General features: G+C 34.0%; 1 protein-coding gene across 1 annotated transcript in view; it reads left to right on the forward strand.

Annotated features, from left to right (window-relative positions):
• Psme4 (proteasome activator subunit 4) overlaps positions 1–24,799 on the forward strand; it is a 97,307-nt gene that overhangs the window by 10,899 nt on the left and 61,609 nt on the right. Inside the window, exons 2-9 of the mRNA XM_015479670.2 lie at positions 5,759–5,899; positions 6,477–6,593; positions 17,633–17,677; positions 19,791–19,940; positions 20,505–20,568; positions 21,092–21,166; positions 22,371–22,493; positions 24,681–24,773. Coding sequence (XP_015335156.1) covers positions 5,759–5,899; positions 6,477–6,593; positions 17,633–17,677; positions 19,791–19,940; positions 20,505–20,568; positions 21,092–21,166; positions 22,371–22,493; positions 24,681–24,773 — 808 coding nt within the window. The remainder of the gene's footprint in view (positions 1–5,758; positions 5,900–6,476; positions 6,594–17,632; positions 17,678–19,790; positions 19,941–20,504; positions 20,569–21,091; positions 21,167–22,370; positions 22,494–24,680; positions 24,774–24,799) is intronic.

Genomic DNA, 24,799 nt, shown 5'->3' on the forward strand with positions numbered 1-24,799 from the left:
GGCATTTGGGAAATTCTTTTTTTTTTTTTTTTTTTTTTGGTAATTGTGTATGGACAGCATACCTTTATTTATTATTATGCGGTGCTAAGGATTGAACCCAGTGCCTCATGCATGCTAGGCAGGCGCTCTGCCACTGAGCTACAGCTCCAGTCCGGAAATCTCTATTTTTGAAATCAGTTGGTTTAATGTGTTCAAATATTTACTGTTGGTTTGAGTTCTTTTTTTGAAAATTAGTCCTATTGAGCTGTTTGTAATTATAGAAGCCAGTATATTCCTCAAAACACACTGGTAGCACTTTTGGTCATTTGGAAAAAGTGTCTCAAATGTTCACTTGGTTTCATTTCTGGTTAGAGCTGTGGGTTCAGTAGGCGTAGAAGCATGGTCCCTTATACCAAGTAGCTCTCAGTCACCAAAGGAAACAACAATGTGTGCATACAAAACTATAATATGAAGTAGAACATGAAAAATAGTTATTTGGTATAACTTATTGTGGGGCTAAGAGGACAGAGATAGTGCTTTTGTTTGGGAATGGAGGAAGACTATGAAAGAGGGATTTGTTGAAGGATAGATAGGCTTCTAAGGATGTGAACAGATAATTCACATGAAAATAATTATATAATGAGCAAACTTCTTAAAATTATTTAGGCTTATAATTAATTAAAGAAATAGGAATTGAGTTGGATGTGGTAGTACACAGTTGTAATCCCAGCAACTCAAAGAGGCTGAGGCTAGAGGATTGCAAGTTTGATGCTAGTCTGGTCAGGTTGGTAAGACCCTGTCTCAAAGTCAAAAATAAAACAAGGGTCGGGGCTGCTGGGGTTGTGACTCAGTGGTAGAGTGCTTGCCTAGCACATGTGAGTCCCTGGGTTTGATCCTCAGCACCAAATATAAATAAATAAAATAAAGGTCCATTGACAACTAAAAAAATACTAAAAGAAAAAAAATATTAAAAAAAAAATAAAACCGGCTGGAGATGTATTTAGCTCGGTGGTAAAGTGTCCTTGGATTCAATCCCTAATACCAAAAAAAAAAAAGGAAATATTAATTGAAATGGATTATTAATATTACATTTTTAATGATTTTCATGGACTTTAAAAAGCATATGTTGTGTTCTAATCCATCTAGGGAACTTATGAAAAACTGGTAGTCAGAGCCCCACTCCAGTAATAGTTAAGTCATTATTTTTCATACATTCATCAGTTGTCACTGTTTTCGTAGCCATATGAAGGAACCTGGGTTTTACAGACACACAGAAAATTAAATGACTTTCCCAGTGGATTGACATAGAGCAGTTTGAATTCTCAGCAAATAAAAATGTAGAACCATGCTGTTCCAGATTGCTTGGATACTGTGTTGAAATCAATAAATATCCAGGGGCTGGAGGTGGGACTGGGGCTCAGTAGCAGAGCACTTGCCTAGCATGTGTGAGGTACTGGGTTCAATCCTTAGCACTGCATACAAAAATAAATAAAATAAAGGCATGCTGTCCATCTACAACTACAAAAAAAAAAAAAAAAAGAATCCTTTCCAGAGTTGATTATAATGTTGGGAGTTGCACAGCAAGTTTGAATGAAAACATAGGATACTCTTGTTTTTTTCTTTTCTTTTTTTCCCTTTTTAGTACTAGGGATTGAACCCAGGGGTGGTTTCCCATGGAACTAACTAAAAGAGGAGAGATGGGCTTACTGAGTAAACCCTTACTGTGAGATAATTATGTGTATTATATGTAATAGTGAGGGTCTTGTTCCTGGAATAAAATTAAAAGTAATTTGTTTTTTATTCTCTAGTTTTTCCCTACTACTTTTGGCTCTCTCTCTTTAATATATATATTTTTTTGGTTTGGTGGACCGTTGGAAAGAGAAGGAAAAGACTGGAACTGATACAGGTACAGGAAAGTGTATATTTATTTGCTTTGGGTATGAAGAGTGGTGAGTTGAAGTGAGTATATGAAATTATTTGGGGTTTTGTTCTTTTTTTTTTTTGGTGGTACTGGGGACTGAACCCAGGGCCTTGAGCATGCGAGGCAAGCACTCTACTAACTGAGCTATGTCCCTAGCCCCTTGCTTATAAATTTCATGGGTCATGGGCTCAGTGGTAGAGTACTTGCTAGTGTGAGTCACTGGGTTTTATCCTTAGCTCCACATATAAATAAATAAATAAACAGATAGATAAATAGATAAATAAAAGAAATAAAGGTGTTGTATCCATCTACAGCTAAAAATTCATGGGTCATGGTATCTCTTCTTGTTGTATAATACTTGTCATTTAGCACTAGCCATGAGCTATTAAAGGACAATTTATTTTGTTTCATTTTATTTGTGGTACTCAGGGCCTCACACATGCTAGGCAAGTACTATACCACTGAGTTTTTTAAATTTTATTTATTTATTTATTTAGTTGTAGATGGACACAATACCTTTATTTTATTTATTTATTTCTGTGTGGTGCTTAGGATCGAACCCAGTGCCTCATACGTGCTAGATGAACACTTTACCACTGAGCCACAATCCTAGCCCACCACTGAGCTTTTTAAATTTTATTTTGAGACAGGATCTCATTGAGTTGTCTAGGCTGATCTCAAACCTCCAGTCCTCCTGCTTTGGCGTCCTGAGTAGCTGAGATTATTAGGTGTGACCCACAGCCTGGCTATAAGAGACATTTTAAAATGTCCTTAATATTACTATTTATTCAAATGTTTTTATTTTAGTAAGACTTTATTGTTTTAACATAATTCCTGCATTGATAAGTTGCTAGTTAATCTTTTTAATATTTCTTTAGTTGTCAATGGGCCTTTTTAAATTTCTATGTGGTACTGAGAATTGAACCCAGTGCCTCACATGTGCTAGGCAAGCGCTCTACCACTGAGCTACAACTCCAGCTCTTCTTCTTAACTTAAAAGAAGACCCATTTATTCATTTTACTTTTATGCCAGTACTTTTTTGAGCTTTTGAAAAAAAAGTCTTTGGGTTGTATTTTGAGTAATGCTTGAGAAAAGAACTGCTTGCTGGTTGGTGAGGAATTAGGGGAAATAAAAGGTTTTTGAGGAATTCCCCAATGTTTAGCTTTTTTCAGCAGCTCTAGTCCTTCAAGGAATACACCCCCCACCCTTAATTTCTTTTATAGTATCAAAATTTGGGTTATGTTAATTTTGTGTCTCTAGTGTGACAAAGGTGTCTGTCTCTTGCAATAGAGCAATATTGTAGCTAAGTTATAAAGCAGGTTGATCCAATTTTTTCATAAAAGTATTTATAGGGGAGAGTGTATAACTATAGGGGCATCTGGAATCTTGGCAAGATTTGAAGTAGTTACTAAATTAGGGAATATTTCTTTGAACTCTCCTGTTTCATCTTTGTGCCAGTTTTTTCCTTTTAATTTAAGACAACCTTTTTTTTTTTTTTTTGTAGATGGACACAATACCTTTATTTTATTGATTTATTTCTGTGTGGTACTGAGGATCGAATCCAGTTCCTCACAAGTGCTTGGCCACTGAGCTACAACCATAGCCCTGTCTGTGCCAGTTTTTAAGAATAGCTTTTGAATGATTCTTTCAGCTCTAATTTTAGAATAAAATCAAAGGTCGGGGGAGGCTTCAGGAAGTTACTACTGTGTTTATATAGCAGCCTCAAGTATCATTGGTAACCCTGGGATTGAGATTTTTAATATAATGTCTTTGCTAATCCATATGCTTTACTAGTATAGGGTGGTTAAGAAACTTTTATAGTAATAATAGGCAAAGTCGAAATGATCTGCAGTCTTATTGTTCTTCCCCATATAATGTTCAGTCTCTTAGGAACTAAGGTGAGATGATGGGATTATTCCTGAAACCACAGAAAAGAGCTGAAAAAAATTTAGAATTGTTTGAGAAAATAAGAAAGACTTCTCTGAGTGGACCAGAAATTTTGAGTTGTTTCTGGAAGATAGAAATGCATTAAGGTGCCCTAACTTTCAAAATTAGGCATAGTTTTAATTTGATTTTTAGCTGTTGGGGGAGTACTAAAGATCATGTGAGGAATAGTAATGTTCTCATTTATTTTTTTTTTTTTAAAGAGAGAGAGAGAATTTTAATATTTATTTTTTAGTTTTCGGCAGACACAGCATCTTTGTTTGTATGTAGTGCTGAGGATTGAACCCCGGCCATACGCCTGCCTGGCGGGCGAGCGCGCTACCACATGAGCCACATCCCCAGACCTGTTCTCATTTCTTTTGACTTGTGTGTATTTGTAAACAACCCTCCTCAAAGGGGTATGAATTTAAATATACAGTGATTCGTTCTAAATAAATTTGAGTTTAATAACTTTTGACTCCTTAAATATTCTATGAGCACTCATTGAATTTTGAAACACCTTTTTTCTTAAATTTGCTTATGTTTGGTACTTTTGCTTACATTGTTTCTCTAAAAGTTAAACAATTTGAAAATGTATGTTTTTGAGGTTAAATGCTCAATTGTTTTTGGTAGTAATTATAATTGAATTAATGCTTGGAAACATAACTGTATGTTCTGTAATTTGCTATATTGTTTCAAGATTCTAAGCAGACCATATCCATGCTTGCTTATTTTAATTTAATTAATTTTTTACAGTACTGGTGTTTAAACCCAGGGTTTTTGAATGCTAGGCAAGTGCTCTACCAGTGAACTACATCCCCAGTCCTTATTATTTTATTTTGAGACAGAGTTTCATTAAGCTGTCTATACTAGCTTTGAACTTGTGATCATTCTGTCCCAGCCTCACAAGTAGTTGGGATTACAGGAGAATGCTACCACACTGGGCAGCATAACTTTTTATTTTTTTTGTTACTGGGGATTAAAGTTGGGTGTGCTTTACCACTGTGCTATATCACCCAGCCCTTTTTTATTTTGAGAGGGTCTCACAAAGTTGTTGAGGCTGTACTTGAATTTGGAATCATCCTGTCTCAGTGCCTGAGTTGCTGGGGTTACAAGCACCCACCACCACACCCAGTTTATCATATCCATTCCTAAAACAAAGTGAATAGTACAGTAAACTGGATTTGTACTTTTGTATTTTTTACCTTTAATTATGTTGTTGTATGCTGTTTTTAAGTAGTTTCAGGGACTTACAACTGAAGACCAGTTATGAAGACCAGTTATCATAACAATAAGACAGTATAGTTTTAATTGGCCATCAAGTAATGATGAGAACAGGTTTATTATAAACCCTTTGCTGTTAAAATACTTATTTGGTAATCTCTTGAAGTACAGAATAATTCTTTGCTGCATAATGATTAGAATGAAAAAATGCTTAAATCAGAGATACTTGAAATTAAGATGTCACTACACCTTTTATGTGTTTGTGGTTAAAAAAAAACCACATAACATAAATATACCCTCTTAACAATTTTTAAGTGTATGGTACAGTATTGTTAGCTCTATGTTTGTTGTAAACAAGTCTCTAAAATTTTTTAATCTTGCATGACTAAAACTCTATACCAGTTGAATAACAACTATTCCCCTCTTGGCAAATTCCGTTCTAGTTTCTGTTTCTGAGTTTGATTGCTTTAGGTACCTCATATAAATGTAGTTTTTGTCTTTTTTAAGTGGTTGACTTAACTTCATTCAGGGTTCATCCATGTTATATTATACGACAGAATTTCCTTCTTAACCTGAACAATCCATTGTATATCACATTTTCTTTAATCATTCACCACTGTATAGACAATTTAATTGCTTACACATCTTAACTAATATAGATTATGTAACGAGGAACACAAACATCATTATTTGGCTTATCTTTTCTTGCAGATATATTCGACTTTATGGGAGAAAATTTAGCAAAGAAGATCATGTTCTTTTTATTAAGTTATTGTATGAACTGGTATCAATTCCCAAACTGGAAATCAGCATGATGCAGGGATTTTCCCGCCTCTTGATCAACTTGTTAAAGTAAGTTCATTTTCTATGATTTCTGCTAAGGTTTTAATTTTTGTTTGTTTTTCTTTTTGAGGTTTCAGGAAATGAGAGCCACTTTGGGAAAAGATCACAGAAAACATTAGCATAGATTTAATTTTGTGTATCATTTAACCTTTTAAATAAAAATTTTTATCTCCATGAAATCTTCTTTTCCATAGCACACACACATTCAAGTTTATATTGTGTGATTCTTTCATTTATCCTAATTATTTCCCCATATTGGTTATATTTTCCTGGAAGACAGGGGCCATTATGTTCTTTGGCAATCCAAGAGCACTCAGCACAGTGTTGCAAACATTAAGTACCCCATAAATAGTGTGGTAAAATAGGAAATTTGTTTGTAATAGTGGTGGCAGAAATTTAAATGCCCCTTTTAATCTAGTCCTTTTTGAGCAGCAGCAAGAATCTGGTGTATTGTTCTAATATTATGTTCTGCCAGTGAGTGTCTGAATGGGGAAAAGCAAAAGCTACTGTGATTAACTGTGCTTTTTATGTAGTATGTGTCACACACACACACACACACACACATGTTTTTTCTCTTTTTGACTAGGAAAAAGGAACTTCTTTCAAGAGATGATTTGGAGTTACCTTGGAGACCACTTTATGACATGGTAGAAAGAATATTATATTCCAAGACAGAGCACCTGGGATTAAATTGGTTTCCTAAGTAAGTATTTCTGATAAAGTACTTCTTGGGGGGGGGCACTTGACTTGAGGGGATTGATCATGATTGAAGAATATTGGATCTCTTGAAATAAACAATCAAATACACATTTTAATATGCTCATTTTAATGTAACTTGACTCCTTAGAAAATTCATTGCCTTCTTGAAATTATCTGAAAGCACACCTCTCAAGGCTTTCCCACCAAGATACCTCTAACATCCAGTGTCACATCATAACCAAAGAAAATAAGAGCCTGTTGCAGTGGGATAGGCCTGTAATCCAGCAACTTTGGAGGCTGAGGAAGGAGGATTGCAAATTTAAAGCTAGTCTCTGCAACTTAGGGAGACCCTGTCACAAAATAAAAATAGAAAGGACTGGAGGTGTAGATGAGTGGTAGAGCACCCCTGGGGTCTATCCCCAGTACCACAAAAGAAAAAAGATTGTAAAATGTGCATTACTTCTAATGATACAAATTAGATTTCAAGAAATATCTCTTCCTTTCCTTTCTTTCCTGGCGATTTAACTCAGGAGGGCTCTATCACTGAGCCATACCCCCAACCCTTTTTTATTTTTAAGACCGGTTTTTGCCAGCTTGCTCAGGCTGGACTTGAACTTGTGATCCTCCTGCCTCAGCCTCCTGAGTTGCTGAGATTGTAGGTGTGCCACTATACCTGGCTTTAGCATTTTTCATTATATATCCGGGTGTGTGTATTTCTTTCTTTCTTTCTTTCTTTTTTTTGGTGTGTGTGGGGGGATCTTTTCTTTTTTGGAACTGAGTGTTGTATTGAACCCAGGGCTTTTGTGTATGTGAGGCAGGCGTTTTGCCACTGAGCCAAGGCCTCCATGTGTTTTAATTCTTCTAGTAAAATGGATGCTTCAAGAAGATTCTTTGCATATTCCAGAGCACTCATATTTCTAAAGACATACACTCCTAGTTAAAGAATGTCAGTTTGAGTGGTTGACTGTTTTTAGAATCTAAACACAGACCAGTCTAACTGCACAGACCTTGGTTTATACCATTTCCTGGTAATGTTCACAATTGTTACTGATTATTGGTTTCTGGGACATATGTTCCAACTCTTCTATTTTTTGTAAGTTTTGAACGTACAGAGTACAATATAATCACCGGTCCTTTTAGGTTAATAGTGATTCAGAGTTGACTGCTTAATGTCATTTCTCTTTGTTAACAGGGGTTCAGTTGTGACATAGCCCATAATTTTCTCAATTTTAGCATTTTTGGATTTAAATGCTCTCAAATATATGATTAGGTTTATTTTAAGGGACTTTTTTCTCCACTTTTTTAATAGCTATTGCCTTTCTTTATCTAGAACTGTCTAGAATTATTTGTCATATGCTTAAGTACTCATTACCTGAAGAGTACCATTTTATGTCTATTAATTTTTTTCTCTTTTATTTTTTGGTACTAGAGATTGAATCTAGGGTCCCTTAATTACTGAGCCACATCCCCAGCCCTTGTTTTTTTTTGGGGGAGACAGGATCTCACTAAGTTGTTGAGGGCCTTGCTAAGTTGCTGAGGCTAGTTTTGAACCTGCAGTCCTCCATCCCCCATTACAGGCATGTGCCACCATGCCCAGCATCTTTTTTCTCTTGTCTTTAAATATGTATTCCTGTAGTTTATTTCTCAAACTTAGACATGTAGCCATTACCTTATTATTTCCTGTAGCCTCCTTAGTTAATTTCATTTAAACCAGGGTGAACCCCCAGGCTTCACTTAGATCAGTGATCTGTGTTCCTTACCATAGACTTTTTAAAAAATGGACTGCAGATGGTAGATTATAAAAGATTTTCAGTTCATAGACAAGTGGTGAAAAATGAAATGATATAAATAGAAAGGGTTAAAAAATGACTATAGGTGATCCTGAACTTTGGCCCTAGCTGGATTTTGGACAGTGGTCTCAAGAATAGTGATCAGAATCATTTATTTTCTGAAGGTTTTATATGTTAAAACAAGGAAACTTTATTGCAACCATAAAGATAATAAAATTCATCATGAAACTGATGCAATGTGTAAAATATGCTTTTATAAATTTTGCTATGCAAACTCAAAATTTAATATAAAAGCATTATAAAGATTGGTTTTGAGGGGCTGGGGTTAATAAGTCAGTGGTAGAGTGCTTGCCTAGCATGTGTGAGGCATTGGGTTCAATTCTTAGCACCACATATAAATAAATAAAATAAAATTAGGTCCATAAACAACAACAAAAATTTTTTAAAAAATTCCTTTTGAATACTCTTTCCCTCAAGGAGGATGGCATGAATTGGCTTGATTAAGCCTTCTTTAAATATGAGCTCAAAGAATTTATGATTGGCATCACTACTTCATGGATTTCAGGGACCTTAGCACTGTATTCAAATCAGTTATCTTTCTGAAACTTTTCTGACTTATTTTTTTGACTGCCTCTGAAAGTCATTAGTGAGAGGTAAGGGAATTCAGTTGGTTTGGTGCTTTCTTGTCCTTCAGTATGTCCTGTTCTTAAAACATCCCATGCAAGCATTATCCTTCTGTCTTGCCTCTTCTTATAAGAGGCAGCTTCTTCTTACAAAGTCCTTGGTGAGCACTAATAAATGTCTGGCTTTCTTCTTCAGTAGTCCCAACTGTTTTGCCACAACATTTTCTGTTAGTGCCTGTTGGTTGGTACTTTTCATTTTCTAACCCTGAAATTTTGATATCTTGCTTATGGTAGTCTGAAGCATCAAATTGTCCTTGCTCTTATGGAAACCTTTCTGCTTTAAAATTTCACCACAAACACACACACACACACACACACACACACACACTCCCATGCCCGCCCACCCTTCCTTCCTTCCTTCCTTCCTTCCTTCCTTCCTTCCTTCCTTCCTTCCTTCCTTTGTATTGGAATTTGAACCCAGCAGTTTGCTCTGCCTCTGACCTACATCCCTGGCCCTTTTTATTTTGATATGGTTTTGCTAGTTGCCCAAGCTGACCTGGAACTTGTGATCTTCCTGCCTCAGCCTCCAAAGGTATGTGTCATCATATCTGGGTGCTCTTAGCATTGTATTTTTTGGTACTTGGGGTTGAAACCAGAGGTGCTTAACCACTGAACCACAACCTCAGCCCTTTTTTTTTGTTGTTGTTGTTTTTTTGGAGATAAGGTCTCATCAAGTTGCTTATGGCCTTTCTAAGTTGCTGAGGCTGGCCTTGAATTTTCATCCTCCTGCCTTAGCCTCCTGAGTTGCTGGGATTACAGATGCTTATCACTGCGCCTGGTGCTCTTAGTGTTCTTAGTATTTTAAAGAAACACTGTGGTTCTGCTGAAATCTTTAATTGATTTAAATAAGTAACTCAACTCTGATTGATTCACCACTCCATTGTTGTATATTTTTAATTAATTATTTAAAATAAAATTTACAAATGATATAATTTTAATAGCTATTTCCTTTCATTATCTAGAACTGTCTAGAATTATTTGTCATATGCTTAAGTACTCATTACTTGAAGAGTACCATTTTATGTCTCTATTAATTTTCTTCTCTTGTATTTTTTGGTACTAGAGATTGAATCTAGGGTCCCTTCATCATTGAGCCACATCCCTAGCCCTTGGGAGTGTAGTAGTGTAGTTCAGTATAGGACGTGTGGTTATTAGCACGTACCAGGGCATGGATTTAGTCCCCAGCACCTAGTAATAATATCACTACTATTATTATTTTAACCTACCTATGCTCATTATGTCTATTCAGTGGCAAATATTATTATTATTATTATTATTATTAAACCTAAAAAAGAGAAATAATAGGAAAGTAGTTCATTATAAAACATTCATGTCTCATCATGCACATGCATATTGTGTCATTACATAAAAAGACACAATATAGTATTCATATTTTGCATCTACTTAATCTGAATATGTTTGGATATTTTTCTAAAATGCTTTCTAGACAAGTGCTCTAACACAGACCCGAACCCTCACCCCTACCCCCACACCATGGTACTGGGAATTGAACCTGGGACAACCTAAGGCCTCATCCAAAATACTAGCCAAGTGTTTTACCACTGAACTACACCTCCATTCCCTTCCCCACACTCCCAAGTACATTCTACATGTGGTTTAGGGACTCAACTAATTTTTGCTACCTTTTATCTTGGATTCAAATAATCAAAAATTTCTGCCTCATTCTTCAGTCCTTACTGGTTCAGTACTCTTTGCCTTATCTTACTTTTAATTTGTAAGACCCAGGCCTTCTCATTTCCAATCCAGTAGTCTTTTCTTTGTATCAGTGCTTCTTAGCATTTTCACTAACACCCTCTTCATGTCCCTAAGGTGTTAACTAAAGAGGTCCTGGAATGAGATATTTCTTGGAAGTTTCATGTATTCTCTTAAATGTTCATATCTGCAGTAGGTTTATTAGGTAATGTTTTTATAAGCAAACATTTCTCTGTATTTCTATGACTAAAATTGATGTTCTAGGGGGCTGGGGATGTGGCTCAAGCGGTAGCGCGCTCGCCTGCCATGCGTGCGGCCTGGGTTCGATCCTCAGCACCACATACAAATAAAGATGTTGTGTCTGCCGAAAATTAAAAAAATAAATATTTATAAAAAAAAAAAAATAAAATTGATGTTCTAGGAAGATGAGCTATATTGTTCCAGTGGTGTGAAGTATTTCACACAGGGCTGTGTACCTTCACTATACAGAGTATATGTTATGAAGTACAGCATCATTGCTTGAGTCTTTTCTTTGAAGTGATAAGTTGTTCAAGTTTAAAGGGTTCAGAAAGAATACTGGTAATCTCCCAGAAACTCAGAAGCTGAGACAGGAGGATTCAAGTTCAAAGCTAGCCTTAGCAAAAGCAAGGTGCTAAGCAATTCAGTGAAACCCTGACTCTAAATAAAATACAAAAAATGGGCATGCCCCTGAGTTCAATCCACAGTACCCGACCCCCAATTAAAAAAGAAAATTATTGGGAATCTGAAACTACTTTTAAGAGGACTTGGTGAGAAGCTGCACTATAAGAAAAAATTAGAAATTTAGTGTCTCTGTATAAGTTTAAAAATAGGCTAAGCATTGTGTGCACATCTGTAATCCCAGTGACTTGGGAGGTGGAAACAGAAGGATCAGTCCAAGCTAGCCTGGGCAAAATAGTGAGAACCTGTCTCAAAAAAATAAAAAAAGAATATGGTATTAAAAACATTTTGCAAGACTGTGATTCTCTGTAATTATTTTCTCTAATTTTCTTTAGTCCTTTTACTGTTATATTTTTGTTTTCTTTTGAAAGTAACACCTTTATTTCTATTCAGATGAATCTGTATATAATTATAAAAATTCAGTTTGAAAGATTTTCACAGTGTTTTGGTTCTTGGTGTTTCTTCATCACACTTGCCTTGAATTGAGGATTCCAGTAGTCTTTGAAGAAGTGGGAAGCCATACAGTGACACTTTCTTCTTCACTCCTCCAAGCAATCCTTTGTTCTCTGAATTTCTAATAATTTTTTAATTGCTTTTCTGCTTAACGTTCTATTTCATGCACTAATACAGCAGTGTTTTAAATTTACAATCACTGGATAAAATTACTCTTTACAGACATTTTATTTCCAAAACCCCTTAGCTTAAAAAGAGCCACTTATATGGCATGCTTATTTGTACTGGTATTTTTGTTTTGAGTATTTTCATCTTAGATGTATTCTGACACATTTTACAACAGTTTTGTCAGCTGACTGCATGTGTTCATACTATTTTTAGAATACTATTTTTATAATCTAACTGAAAGATTGCTTCATTTGTTAACTATTTGTCTTTCAAATCTAAAAGTTGTATCTTTTATGTGTTTGTCTTTTCTGAAATGACTGCTTAGCGTGCCATGCATTTCAGGATTATTTGGAGCAAAGGTTAACTTCTTTCTCTCTGCTCTTCTCCTTTTCCCTTCCTTTCTTTTCTTCTCCCAGGCTCTTTTTCTTTTTCTCTCCCTTCTGTTTTTTTTTTTTTTCCCCTCTCTGTCTCAAGGGCAAAAGACCTTTTTTTTCACTCATCTATTTCTGCTTCCTACTGGAGAAAGAAATCATCAGGGTTTTTAATTTGATAGAAAAAGCAGAATTGGAAAGGAGATAAGTAACTATGAATTTGACACTAGCAATATAACCAATGATTATTGTTTACTTCATAAAAAAAAAAGCACAAATTGAAAGTTAGAAATATAGGAAGCACACACATTGTGTAGAGTATTGCTGCTAACAAAATGTATGGGAATTATACTTACATCAATTTTTACAAATGGGTGCAGGTAACTCTTGTTTTCTTTAAATATTATTATTTTGGTAGGATATTGAATATTGATATTTTAAATATTATTAAATAATTAAAATATTAATAATATTTTAAATATTATTGATATTGAATATTGATATTTTAAATATTATTGGTAGGATATTGAATATTGATAGGGTCACTTTGCCACTGAATTATATTCCCAGCCCTTTTTATATTTTATGCATCTCCCTGAGTTGCTTAGGGCCTCAGCCTCCTGAATCTTTGGGATTATGGGCATGTATCCAGCAGTAAATATTGATTATTAATATGGTATTTGCAATGTTTGGGGATTTGTTTTTTTTTAATGGTAGTTGTAGGGATTGAACCCAGGGCCCCACATGTACCAGGCAGTCACTCTTATCACTGAGCTAAGTCCCCAATCCCTGCAGTGATTTTTTAAAAATATTTATTTATTTTTTTAGTTTTCGGTGGACACATCTTTATTTTATTTTTTATGTGGTGCTGAGGATCGAACCCAGTGTCCTGTGCATGCCAGGCGAGCGCGCTACCTCTTGAGCCACATCCCCTGCCCACCCTGCAGTGATTTTTTAATACATTGTTTGAGAAACATTCTGTTTACTTTAAAAAAAGTTTTTTTTTTTTTTTTTTGCAGTATTAGGGATTAAACCTACTTCCACGCAAATGCTAGGCATGTGCTTTATAACTAAGTTGTATTCTGAGCCCTTTTTATTTTTATTTTTACATTTTTGAGAGAGAGTATTCCTCAGTTGGCTAGGCTGACTTCAAACTTTTGATCCTCTTGCTTCTGTCTCCAAAGTAGTTGGAATTAGAGAAGTGGAACACCATGCCTAACTGTATAATGATTTTTTTAATGATTCTTAATATGATATGTTGTGTCTGTGGTACAGTGATGTTTTTTAAATAACTGTTTCTTTCTTACGGTTTTTAGAATTAAACTTAGTAGGCAAATGCTCTACAATTGAGTTATGTATCTAACCCTAAAAAAACTTAGGGAAAAAAAAGAATAAAAAACTTAGTAATTATTAGTTATTATAATCAGGTTTGTCATCACTTAGAGTAGTTATAAATGGTCTTTTTACAAATGGTAAGGATTACTATAGTTTTCTGCATTTGCCATAGAGAGGTACTTTTCTCTTAATTTTAATGAAAAAACAGTGCTCGCTTCATCAATGATAAAGATGTTATTTGTAATTTTGTTTATGGTGTAATTACCTTGACTTTAATTTTGTATGAAACTACTTGCTCATTTAACTGAGTAATATAAGATTTTGAAAGATTGGGTAGATGGAAAATATTTAACTGATTTATGGCAGGTTTTGTTTATATTTAGTGAAAGTAAAACTGACTCCTATGTGCTTGCATAAAAAGAAAGAATACTGTATAGGCAATTCCAATTAAATTATGAGGAGATTAAGGCAGAGAAATGCAGAATGCTGTTGATATAGTTTCCCATTTCATTTATGAAAAAGTAAACATTATTCTGAAATCCTTTTTTAATGTGTGGTACTAAGAATTGAACCCAGGGGTTAATTCCCAGTCCTTTTTAAATTTTTTTTTTGAGACAGAGGGTCTCTAAGTTGCTGAGGCTGGCCTGGAATTTGCAGTCCTCCTGTCTCAACTTCCCAAGTCGCTGGGATCACAGGTGTGTACCACCACATCTGGCCTGAGGTCAAATTTTAGTTTAAACAAAGCTGCAAGTACTTCTGGCTATGAGCAGTTCAGTTTATTCTCCTATTATTTACTATACATTTCTTTGGTTTAGAGGTGAATATTGTCATGATAGTTAAATAAAACCATGGAGATAAGACTCAACTCAAATTTATATAAAATTCACTACATCAATAACTGGAGGCTAAGTTGATTGACTATCTTCATGCTTCTTTGCTACATAGTTAGCATTTATTAGTGTGTCATGAAGAATGTCATCGTAAGGAGAAATTGCGATCCAGAGAGAATGCACTCAGTCAATGGTCGAAACTGGAATAAGAACTCACTTCCTGTCCCAATAATACAGTAGCATTTAAAGAATTTCCCATTTTGATGTGATTTCCTAAATCATTAATTAATAGCCACTCAGAGGTGATAGAATCAATGTAAAAACAAAATGAGCACAAAATTTCAATTCTTACAGACATCGAGAATGCAGTTTATTTTAGCTAAATGTGAAGCAGTAATTGTTAACATTTATTGTGTTTAATTCTGGGTCACTTAATAACTGACTTACATATTATCTTATTAAATTTTTGTAAAAGTTCTATGAGAGGTAGGTATTGTTGCTCATTGATGAAAAAACTGTGCTATAATATTGTACTACTAGGAAGTAGAAGAATTTGTATTCATATTCATATCTAACGTAAGCCCAAACTGTGAACCATTATATGATATTCTTTTCAACTTAACATGCCATTTCTAGGAGGAATTGGGGTATGAGAAAATCCATCCAAAGCTTAGTCACTCTGTAGATCCCTTTTGATTAAAAAAAGAGTGTTCTGAATTGTTATCACTTTAGTATTATAAATACTAAATCACTTTAGTATTATAAATTTCCAACAATTACAAGTATGTAGTGATTATTCACTCCCTCTAAAACTTAATGAAATATAGTCTAGTAGCATCTAGCCTTAACCTTTTATTTTATTTTTAAACAGAAACATTGTTCCCTTCATCTTGAGAGATTACAAGAATCACAAAAGGTCACTATACAGATATCACAGGTTAGAGAGATTGTACCCTTTTCTGGATAAAGAGCATAAATCCAATGGTACAGGCCTTATTTATAAGAAGGGGTTGAAATCAGCCTTATTTAGGTGAATTAAATCACATTCCCACAAACCCTAGTCCTCATAATAAGTGAAGTGACGATACCAAGTGTTAATTAACTAGCGAAAACTTGTAGCTGTGCAGCCTTTTATGACTTGCTTTCTAGAATCAGTTTTGACATTAAGTCAAAATTCTTTGGTGTAGGAAGTTACTTAGAAGCAACAGGTTTTGGGCGTTACACTGTCTCAAACCAGTTGTCACAGAAGGAGTGTTAAAAAAAAAAAGTTAGTGGGAACACAAACATTAGGAAGTTGTAGAATTGTGTATCTTCAGCTTAATTCTCTGGAAAGATAGTTTATCATTTTAGAATTATTTTTTCAAAATCTGCATTTAAATTGGCCTATTATTTAGTTTGGATCTATAGATGGCTCTTCAAACCTTGCCTGTTTATTCTAAAATTTGTTTCTAAATTGTTCTTCAATATAAACTAAAAGAAGACCCAAGATCTGTGCTATTTGTTGTCCTGATAGAAAATATTTATTGAATATTGTAAATAAATGGATAAGTATAAATGTGTATAAATATATGAACAGACAGGCTTGTTATAAGCACCTTGGAAACGTTTAAGTAAAAATCAGAGCCGTGGTCTTCAGGGAGCTTTAAGTGCAGTTGAGAGAAGTTTGCCCATTTTTTAACCTGGCAAACTAGATTTTTTTCTAAACTGTGTTTCTCACTTGCTTAGATTTTTTTTTCTTGTTGTTTTATTTGTTTTTGCTTTGTTTTCCCTGCAAGAAAGTAGAGAGCCTAGCTCTCTGTTGATCAGAAAAAGTGCTTCATGATGGCTTTCTGGTCATGTGGCTCTCTGTTTAATTTAGAAGTCAACTCATGACTATCTCCTGGTTTCCTCTTCATTTAATTTTTCTGAGTAGTTTTAAAATTAAAATGATTCTTATTGCTCCCAAATAAAGAGATTATAGTTTTCTGTATTGGTAGTATAATATTGGTTATGCATGCTGAGTCTGTTATTCCTTGGAACTAGTTTCTTTGCAGTTTAGTTCTTTAGCTTTCAGAGAAGTTAAACCTTTGGACTAGGGAATTCAAAGAAGGTTAATGAGACTGTTAGGTGGAAACACTGCCTAAACATTACCCTTTTCCTCCATATATATACATTTTTTGTTTGTTTGTTTGTTTGAGATTTGAGAACTTTATTTTTACTCATACCTACCATCCTATAAGCAATCACATTTATTTTAAAATTTCAGTTCAAAATTACCTACTGTCCCTGTTTGGCTTGTTTGCAATGTGACTTCTTTTGACTATATTTCTAGCCAATATTTAAAATATTCCACTCTGGTCATGTATTTAAACTAGTATACATTGGCCTTTTCATTAAAACAGAAATGTTCATTATAAGTTTATATGCTAATTTGTTTTGATATTCCCTTGAGGTTCTGAAATGTTGAAAAATAAGTTCCAGCTTTTCATTTTACTCATCTAACTTTGCTAGTAGCTGGTCAAAGAGATGGCTGCTGTTTTTGATAATTGTTGCTGGCAATAAAGTGCCTTGGAAGATTATAGAACTCTTGTTAATTGATTACAAAATTTATTTCTGGCAGTTGCTCATAGAAGCTTACCAGATTTGGTATGTCTGCTGTTTGTATTTTGATGTACATGCATTATAATAAAAATTGAAGTTTCAAGTCACTGAGCACAATTCATGTGTTGATAAGTAGGATCATTGCTCCCTACTTTGTAAAGATTGAAAATAATTTGGCCTTTTTCCAGTGTAATGTTTTCTTTATAGCAGAGAAGGAGCAAAATGAGGGCAGAGGAAATAGTAGATTAGGAGTTTAGGTAGTTAATCCTTGCAGTTCTATTGTAAGAAAGAGAAGGGTTAATTATTACATGTAAACAAATAATAGCTGAATATATGAACATATCTTAGAAATTGCTTAATACTATTAATGTTCTTTAAAATAGCCCAATCTAATTTATCAAATGGCTTTTTCCTCCTCCAGTTCTGTAGAAAATGTTCTCAAAACACTCGTGAAAAGCTGCCGACCGTAAGTAGCTTCTCAATTTATAAAGCCTCTTGTGTCTGTGGGCCTTCCCCCAACTTTAGTGTGTTTTGAAGAGAAAATTAAAGGTATAAATAGTTTCCAACATTGTGATGTTAGTCACCTAATGTAGCATATCATTCCCAGCTCTTGAACTGAATTTTTCATGTTTTATTTATAAATTTAGAAAATTTTAAGTTACCCATTATAAAGAATACTGTAATTTATATATAGCTATCTTTATTTGAAAGGTTTTCCTAAAGTATTATTTGTTATTCAGATCAGAATATTTTCTAAAATGAGCACTTTAGATATTACATTAAAATATTGTGACAAGAATGTAGTCTAATTTTTTCCTAACTATGTTCTGTTTCAGAATATTTAATTCTGAATTCTTACATTCTTATGATAAATGTCCTATATTATGATTAAAAATGAATATGGGTAGAATTTAAGTCAAGTCCAATTTTAGGTATTTGATCTATATTCTTGTTTTCTTCTGATGGTGGTGCTAGGATTGAACCCAGTACTTCATTCATCTGAGCAAACAATCTACCACTGAGCCACATCCCCAGTCCTGAACTATATTTTTCTTATCCAGCCATTCTAAGGCTTTTTTTCTTGCTACAGATACAGTGGTAGTGCAGATATTTATCACTGGCCTGTTATACTACTTAGTCTTGAGCAAATGTATTTTCAGCATATGTAATGTCTCTCTCATAAGAGGCTTAAGATCTAACCTAAGTCACAAGCCACCAATGAGCAGTGACCTTTTTTAGGCAGTTAACATATTAGCCTAGTTTCCTCACTGAAACTTAACTATTACCAAGGTACATACTTGTTCTTGGGTAATTTATAGAACTCCCAGTTTTTTTATTTTGGATTATTAGATTTATGTATGAAATTCTTGAAGGTGAAATATAGTGTTTATTTTTTGTTTTGTTTTAACCCATTACACAGGACCTGGCACATAATGCTTGGTGAACTCAACAGAAATATTATTAGAAATGTAATTCACATAAAAGATTGAAGTGTGATTTACATTAACACAGGTTTAGGAAAATATAGCAGGATTCATAGTATGTTGGGTAAGCTAAAAATATAAGTAGATCTGCAGGATTTTCCCAATTTCTTTGGGTAGAATTCATATTTCTCAGACATTATTTCTTGTTTTAAACCTCTTAAGTTGAATGGGCAACCATACATGTGTCATCTTTAGCCATTTACCTTAATATTGTACGTATATGCACACTTGAGAGTTTAATTTTGTTACATATCTACCCCAGGGATGCTTCTGGCCATGTCACATAATTGCAGAATATTAGAATCTTTAGTACCAGATTCTTAGTCCAGTCTTCTGGTACACAGAAGGATTTAGTAGTTCCATGAGGGTAAAAAGTGTCCAGAGATTCATCCAAAGGGGTCAAGAGTCCAGATGTGGTAGCCCACACATGTAGTAATACCGGTGACTCAGGAGGCTAAGGCAGGAGGATCAGAATTTAGAGGCTAGCTTCAGCAACTTAGTGGAACCCTGTCTAAAAATAAAAATAAGATAAAAGGCTAAAGATGTAGCTCAGAGGTAAAGCATCCCTTTGTTCAATTTCCAGTATCAAACAAATAAACAAGAATAACAAAGGGTCCCAGAGACCTCTGGACTGATGCCAGTTTTACTCACTCACTGATTTCCATTTCTTATGTAGAATGGGCTCATATAAGACTTTTTTAAAATTACTAGTACATAGGACAAAGAAAAAAAAAACAACCATGCTTAATTTTGTGGGTGATTGAAGGGCTTTTAATCTAATTTTACCAACTTCACAGAAGTTTTTTAAAGATTTTTTGACAAAAGAGAATTTACTTTATCCCAGGTATATTAGGATATATATTTTATATTTTGTAAAAATGTGTGTTTTTTGTGGGCTATCTTGACATTTGTGGTATGTGATATACTTTATAAAATCCACAACCCTCCTTTTTGTGGTGCTAGAGATTGAACCCAGGTGCTCTACATCTGAGCTAAACATCTCATCTCTTCCTTCCCGTTTTTGGTCAGACATGTATTGATGTTGTAGAGTTTTTAGCCAATGATCAGACACATGAAAACTTTCTTTTTTATTAGGTATTTTCCAGCAGATGCAACAGCAGAAATGCTAGAGGAATGGCGGCCTTTAATGTGTCCTTTTGATGTAACGATGCAAAAGGCCATCACTTATTTTGAAATATTTCTTCCTACCTCCCTTCCTCCAGAACTTCATCATAAAGGTTTTAAGTAAGTATATACGTATATTAACAAATTCAGTAACATAGCAGGAAATACACATATGAACAACCTAGTAAAGCAGTAAGTTTAAATTTGCAAACTCATTATGTTTATTATACTTGAAGTATGTGAAGGCTAAAACAGTTGAACAGAAGATTGTAAATAAAAGAGAAAATAAGGCTGTGTGAAAAGCCAAATAAGAATGAGGGCTTTAGGAAATTAGGAAAGAAAGGAAAAGAGAATAGTAAGAACAAATAGTAACAGGAAGACATTAATGGACAAAGTCAGGGAGAGAAAGAAACTTGGAAACAGCTATTAGGAATTGACAGTAATAATTTAGCAGTACAACAGATGTTTTAATAGATGAGATCACATTTTATAGCATAAATTAGGAAGGGAATATTCAGACAAGAAATATTCCATTATTTTGTTAAGTTTGTAACTTTCAGTATTATTTTTTCTAGGTTGTGTAGTTATCAGTAAGAATAATAGATTTAAAAATACAATGGATACCTGGCTTTGAACCACTTTCTATAATCACTTGCTATTCATAACAACATTTTTCTTCTTCAGACTTTGGTTTGATGAATTAATTGGCCTTTGGGTTTCAGTGCAAAATCTCCCACAGTGGGAGGGGGTGAGTATCCTGTTTTTCTTGTTTTATTATGTTTTTGTTTGGAGATAAATAGATCACTTGACAAGTAACTTCAGTTTGTTAGAATTGCCATTAGCAATATTATGATCAATTCTTTTTCATTTTATTTACTATTTTTCTAATAAAAGTAGACATCTACTTATCAATATCTAGGAGTATGAGCATATATTACAAAATGCATAAAGTATAAAAATATTTTCTTTGTAACCTACACTAGATAGTGCTGGACACATGATGGATTTTTTAAAAAAACATTTTATTGGATTAAAATTTCCTTTTCTGTTTTGTATTGTTGATGATGTTTTGTCATTTCTTTTTAGAAGCATTTTAGATGCAAAATGAGTGACATAAATCAGAACTTAAATTTGGAGATTTTTTTAAAAAAAATCTGTCAAATTGTGCTAATGACTGCTAGTAAGAACAAATGATTAAGGGGCAGGACTATGATATTTTAAAGCAGCAAGAAATACTCTCCTTAACTTTGTTTTGTTTTGTTTATTTTCAGCAACTGGTAAATCTCTTTGCTCGATTGGCTACAGATAATATAGGGTACATAGATTGGGATCCATATGTACCAAAGGTAATTTATAAGAACATTTTAACATATTTACAGCAGCACTGACAATCAACTTTGTGTTGTAAAGGAGTAGTGTTTTTTGTATACTAATGCCCAGTGCCACATAAATTTTTTTTTTTTTTTTTTGGTTCTTAGTGAATATAGAGGTGAGCCAATCTTTTCAGTAAGCAACTGAAACATCAGGGTATCAAGAGTACATGATTTTTGTCTTTCCTATAAGGACATGAACTATAAGTTTCAGAGTGAGTATAGAAGTACTAAGTATATTAAGGGTGTCATGGATTCATACCTTTGAAAGCAAATTTTGCGCATTATATTTGATTACTACTATTAAGGGGTTACACTCTTTTTAAATCATAATATGTATTTTTCTGTAGTAAACTAAGGTAGAGTGTCTCTAGGTTCAGGTGTTTCTTAATATTGCATCTTTGATATTTCACCTGTAGAATCACTTCTGGAACATTAGTAAGACTAGAAATAGGACATCCAGGTGTTTTTTGATGTATACACTGATGTTAGAACAGGACTGGAAGTAAGAGAAAGGCTCTGGTTGCCTTGGTTTGTTCTTTCTCTTGCCATTGGCTATTAAAACTAATTGAAAGGAGAAGTACTCCCCCCCACCTTTGGGCATCCATCAACGAAGATATAGATTTAAAACATAAATTTAATTGCATTACAATGAAATTATTGTGTGACTGATTAAAATACAAATACTTAAGGGAAAAATGAAGCTAGCATTAAAATTTTGAAATAGGAAAGTAATTGGCTAGAGATACTTAAATTTTAGTTGGTGGTGTTGTGCATCCTGGGCATGGAACAGGAGCATAGGAATGATAATTTGTGTATGTGTAGAGAGAGGCAGGTGGGTAAAAAATTTTCATGTCTAACCACATGTTGTTTTACCTTTTTATGTTGAACTATAAATCTCATTAATTTTTGGGGACATGGACACAGCTGATTATCATCCTTGTGCCTGTGACCTATGTCATATGGTGTATCTATTAATATTTACGTATTGTTTTTTAAAATTAAAGCAAATGACTAAACAATTATAATGTTGGTTAAAGACCTCCAAGATGAGATGAGAGTATACTCAATATCACTAATGTATAGCACTAAGCTATTTAAGAAATTAATTTTGATACCTGTAAGTATTTATTCTTAATTCTTATCCGTTAAAAAAAATCTTTCCTTTTTTTTTTTTAAGATATTTACAAGAATTTTGAGAAGTTTGAACCTCCCAGTGGGAAGCAGTCAAGTGTTAGTTCCAAGATTTTTAACAAATGCTTATGATATAGGCCATGCTGTGATATGGATCACTGCCATGATGGTTTGTAATAAATAAATTTGTCATCTCTATTTTGCCTTAACCATACAAAAAATTGAAGTCCATGTTTGTGGTTTGGTTGGTCACTTGAATCTTGGATATATTGTTTCTTGCTTGCTTGTTTTCATGTTCTGAGGATTGAACCCAGGGCCTGGGGCTTGCTAAGATTCTTGGATATTTTCTTATATTGTTCATTTCTGATGATGTTCATGTATATCAGATCTAGAATGTAGTCATAATCTACCATTTGTAAATCTTAACCAATGCATCTTACAAATAGGATGAAAAGTTTTGAGTTTTGAGGAATTCAAAATGTCAAACATTTTTCACAGATGTGGAACCAGACTCAGGTAAGACACTCTCCCAAGATAGGATTATAACTCAGAACTGACCAGAAATCCCATTATTCTTTCATTGTTAATATTCACATAAATTATTATTGAAAACAAAATTTTACAATTATCTTAGTGAAGGGAAAAGTATGAAGGATCAATTTATTGTCATCATTGAAGAAAATAAAAAATATGTCATAAGCTTAGATTTTGGTGTCATCTCAGGAATGCAGTTTTAGAACACCTATGATTTTCTTACTTAACGTTGATATATTGCTTCTAGAGCTCTCTCCTTGAATTGTTCTGTTTGACATCATTTTTGTGGAAAAGACCGAGTGATTGTTACAAGCTTATAGCAAGAAATTCAAGCTCCCCATTGTTATTACCATTTTATTGTTAAGAAGAGAAATCCCATTTTCCTAACATTCAGTAAGAGATGAATACAACAACTACAAGTTTGCTTACTATCTTATATAGGCAATAAGGTGAAACTCACGTTTTGGGAGCCACAGAACTAGATGGTGATTAATGTAAGCCTTGAGTGCATTTTGCTCTGCCTTCCCACACAGTTCTCATTGGTGGCTACATTTTGTGTTAAATGTAAAAATAAAATTAAAAAAACGAAACTGGTCATGGTGACACATTCCTATCATCCCAGCTGCTAGGGAGACTGAGGCAGAAGAATTGTTTGAGACCAACTTGAGCAACAATAGCAAGACCTATCTCAAAATAAATTTTCAAAGGGGTCTGAGGATGTAGCTTGGTGGTAGAGTGCTGGCCTACCTGGGTTCAGTTCCCATTACTGGAAAAACAGCCCCAACAATAAAATCTATAATGCTGATTATGCCAGAAGTTTGAAGATTTTTGCATTTTGCTATAAAATTATTATGGTCTCTTGCCTATTCTAGATACTGGATTTAGAAACATGAACATGGATTTCATTTAGCAGCTAGTCATGTTCCTAATATAATTTGACATTTTAGTTTACTTTTGTGCTGTGTCTTGAAAGATCACCACAAGACAAAGATTTTAAGTTCAAATTGTAGTTCTCTATCAACTTGACAGAAGAAAGCTATCTTTTTTCCCCTCATTTTCCTTCCAAGTTATGTTGTTTGATTGATTGTTTTGGGTTTGTTTTGGTAATAGATTGAAAAATAAGAATAATTTTCTTATTTGAGTAAAAAAATAGGGCCCAATATAACAAGTTTGGACATTTTAAACCTTTGGAAGTAATTATAAAATATATAACTACATTTATGTAAAGCATCTCTTATCATTCCAAAGGATGAGGAATTCACTTAATGATTCATTTAAGAAATGCCTTATGTGCTTCATATTAGCCATCATTAATTTTTTTTTTAAAGAGAGAGTGAGAGAGGGAGAGAGAGAGAGAATTTTTAATATTTATTTATTTTTAGTTATTGGCGGACACAACATCTTTGTTTGTATGTGGTGCTGAGGATCGAACCCGGGCCGCACGCATGCCAGGCGAGCGCGCTACCACTTGAGCCACATCCCCAGCCCAGTTATTTTTGGATAATGATCTTAGTAATAAATTTTAGTATGCATGTTATTTTACTTCAGAACTCTAAAATATACTATTAAGTTGAAAAATACACTTTTCCCCCAAGTGTTTAATTTAGTTGCTTTTATTTTTAGTAGAATGTTTTAAATTGCTTTGCATGCGATTCCTTGGGGAATTGTTTTGATCCTTATTTAGAGGTAGAATTGATTTTTGTCATCAGTATGAAGGTGAACCACATTATAGATTTGTATATAGGCCTGGGCCTGTTGACCCTGTCTCCTTTTTTTGCAGTGTAATGTAGATATTGACATTTTTATTCTTTTATTTGAACAGGGTGGACCAAGTAAGCTAGTGCAAAAACACTTAGCTGGTTTGTTTAACAGCATCACATCTTTTTACCATCCTTCAAATAATGGGCGCTGGCTGGTGAGTATGTTCAATTTGATCTATAG

This window comes from Marmota marmota, unplaced genomic scaffold (assembly GCF_001458135.2).
Source record: "Marmota marmota marmota unplaced genomic scaffold, marMar, whole genome shotgun sequence".
In the NCBI taxonomy this organism is placed as follows: Eukaryota; Metazoa; Chordata; class Mammalia; order Rodentia; family Sciuridae; genus Marmota; species Marmota marmota.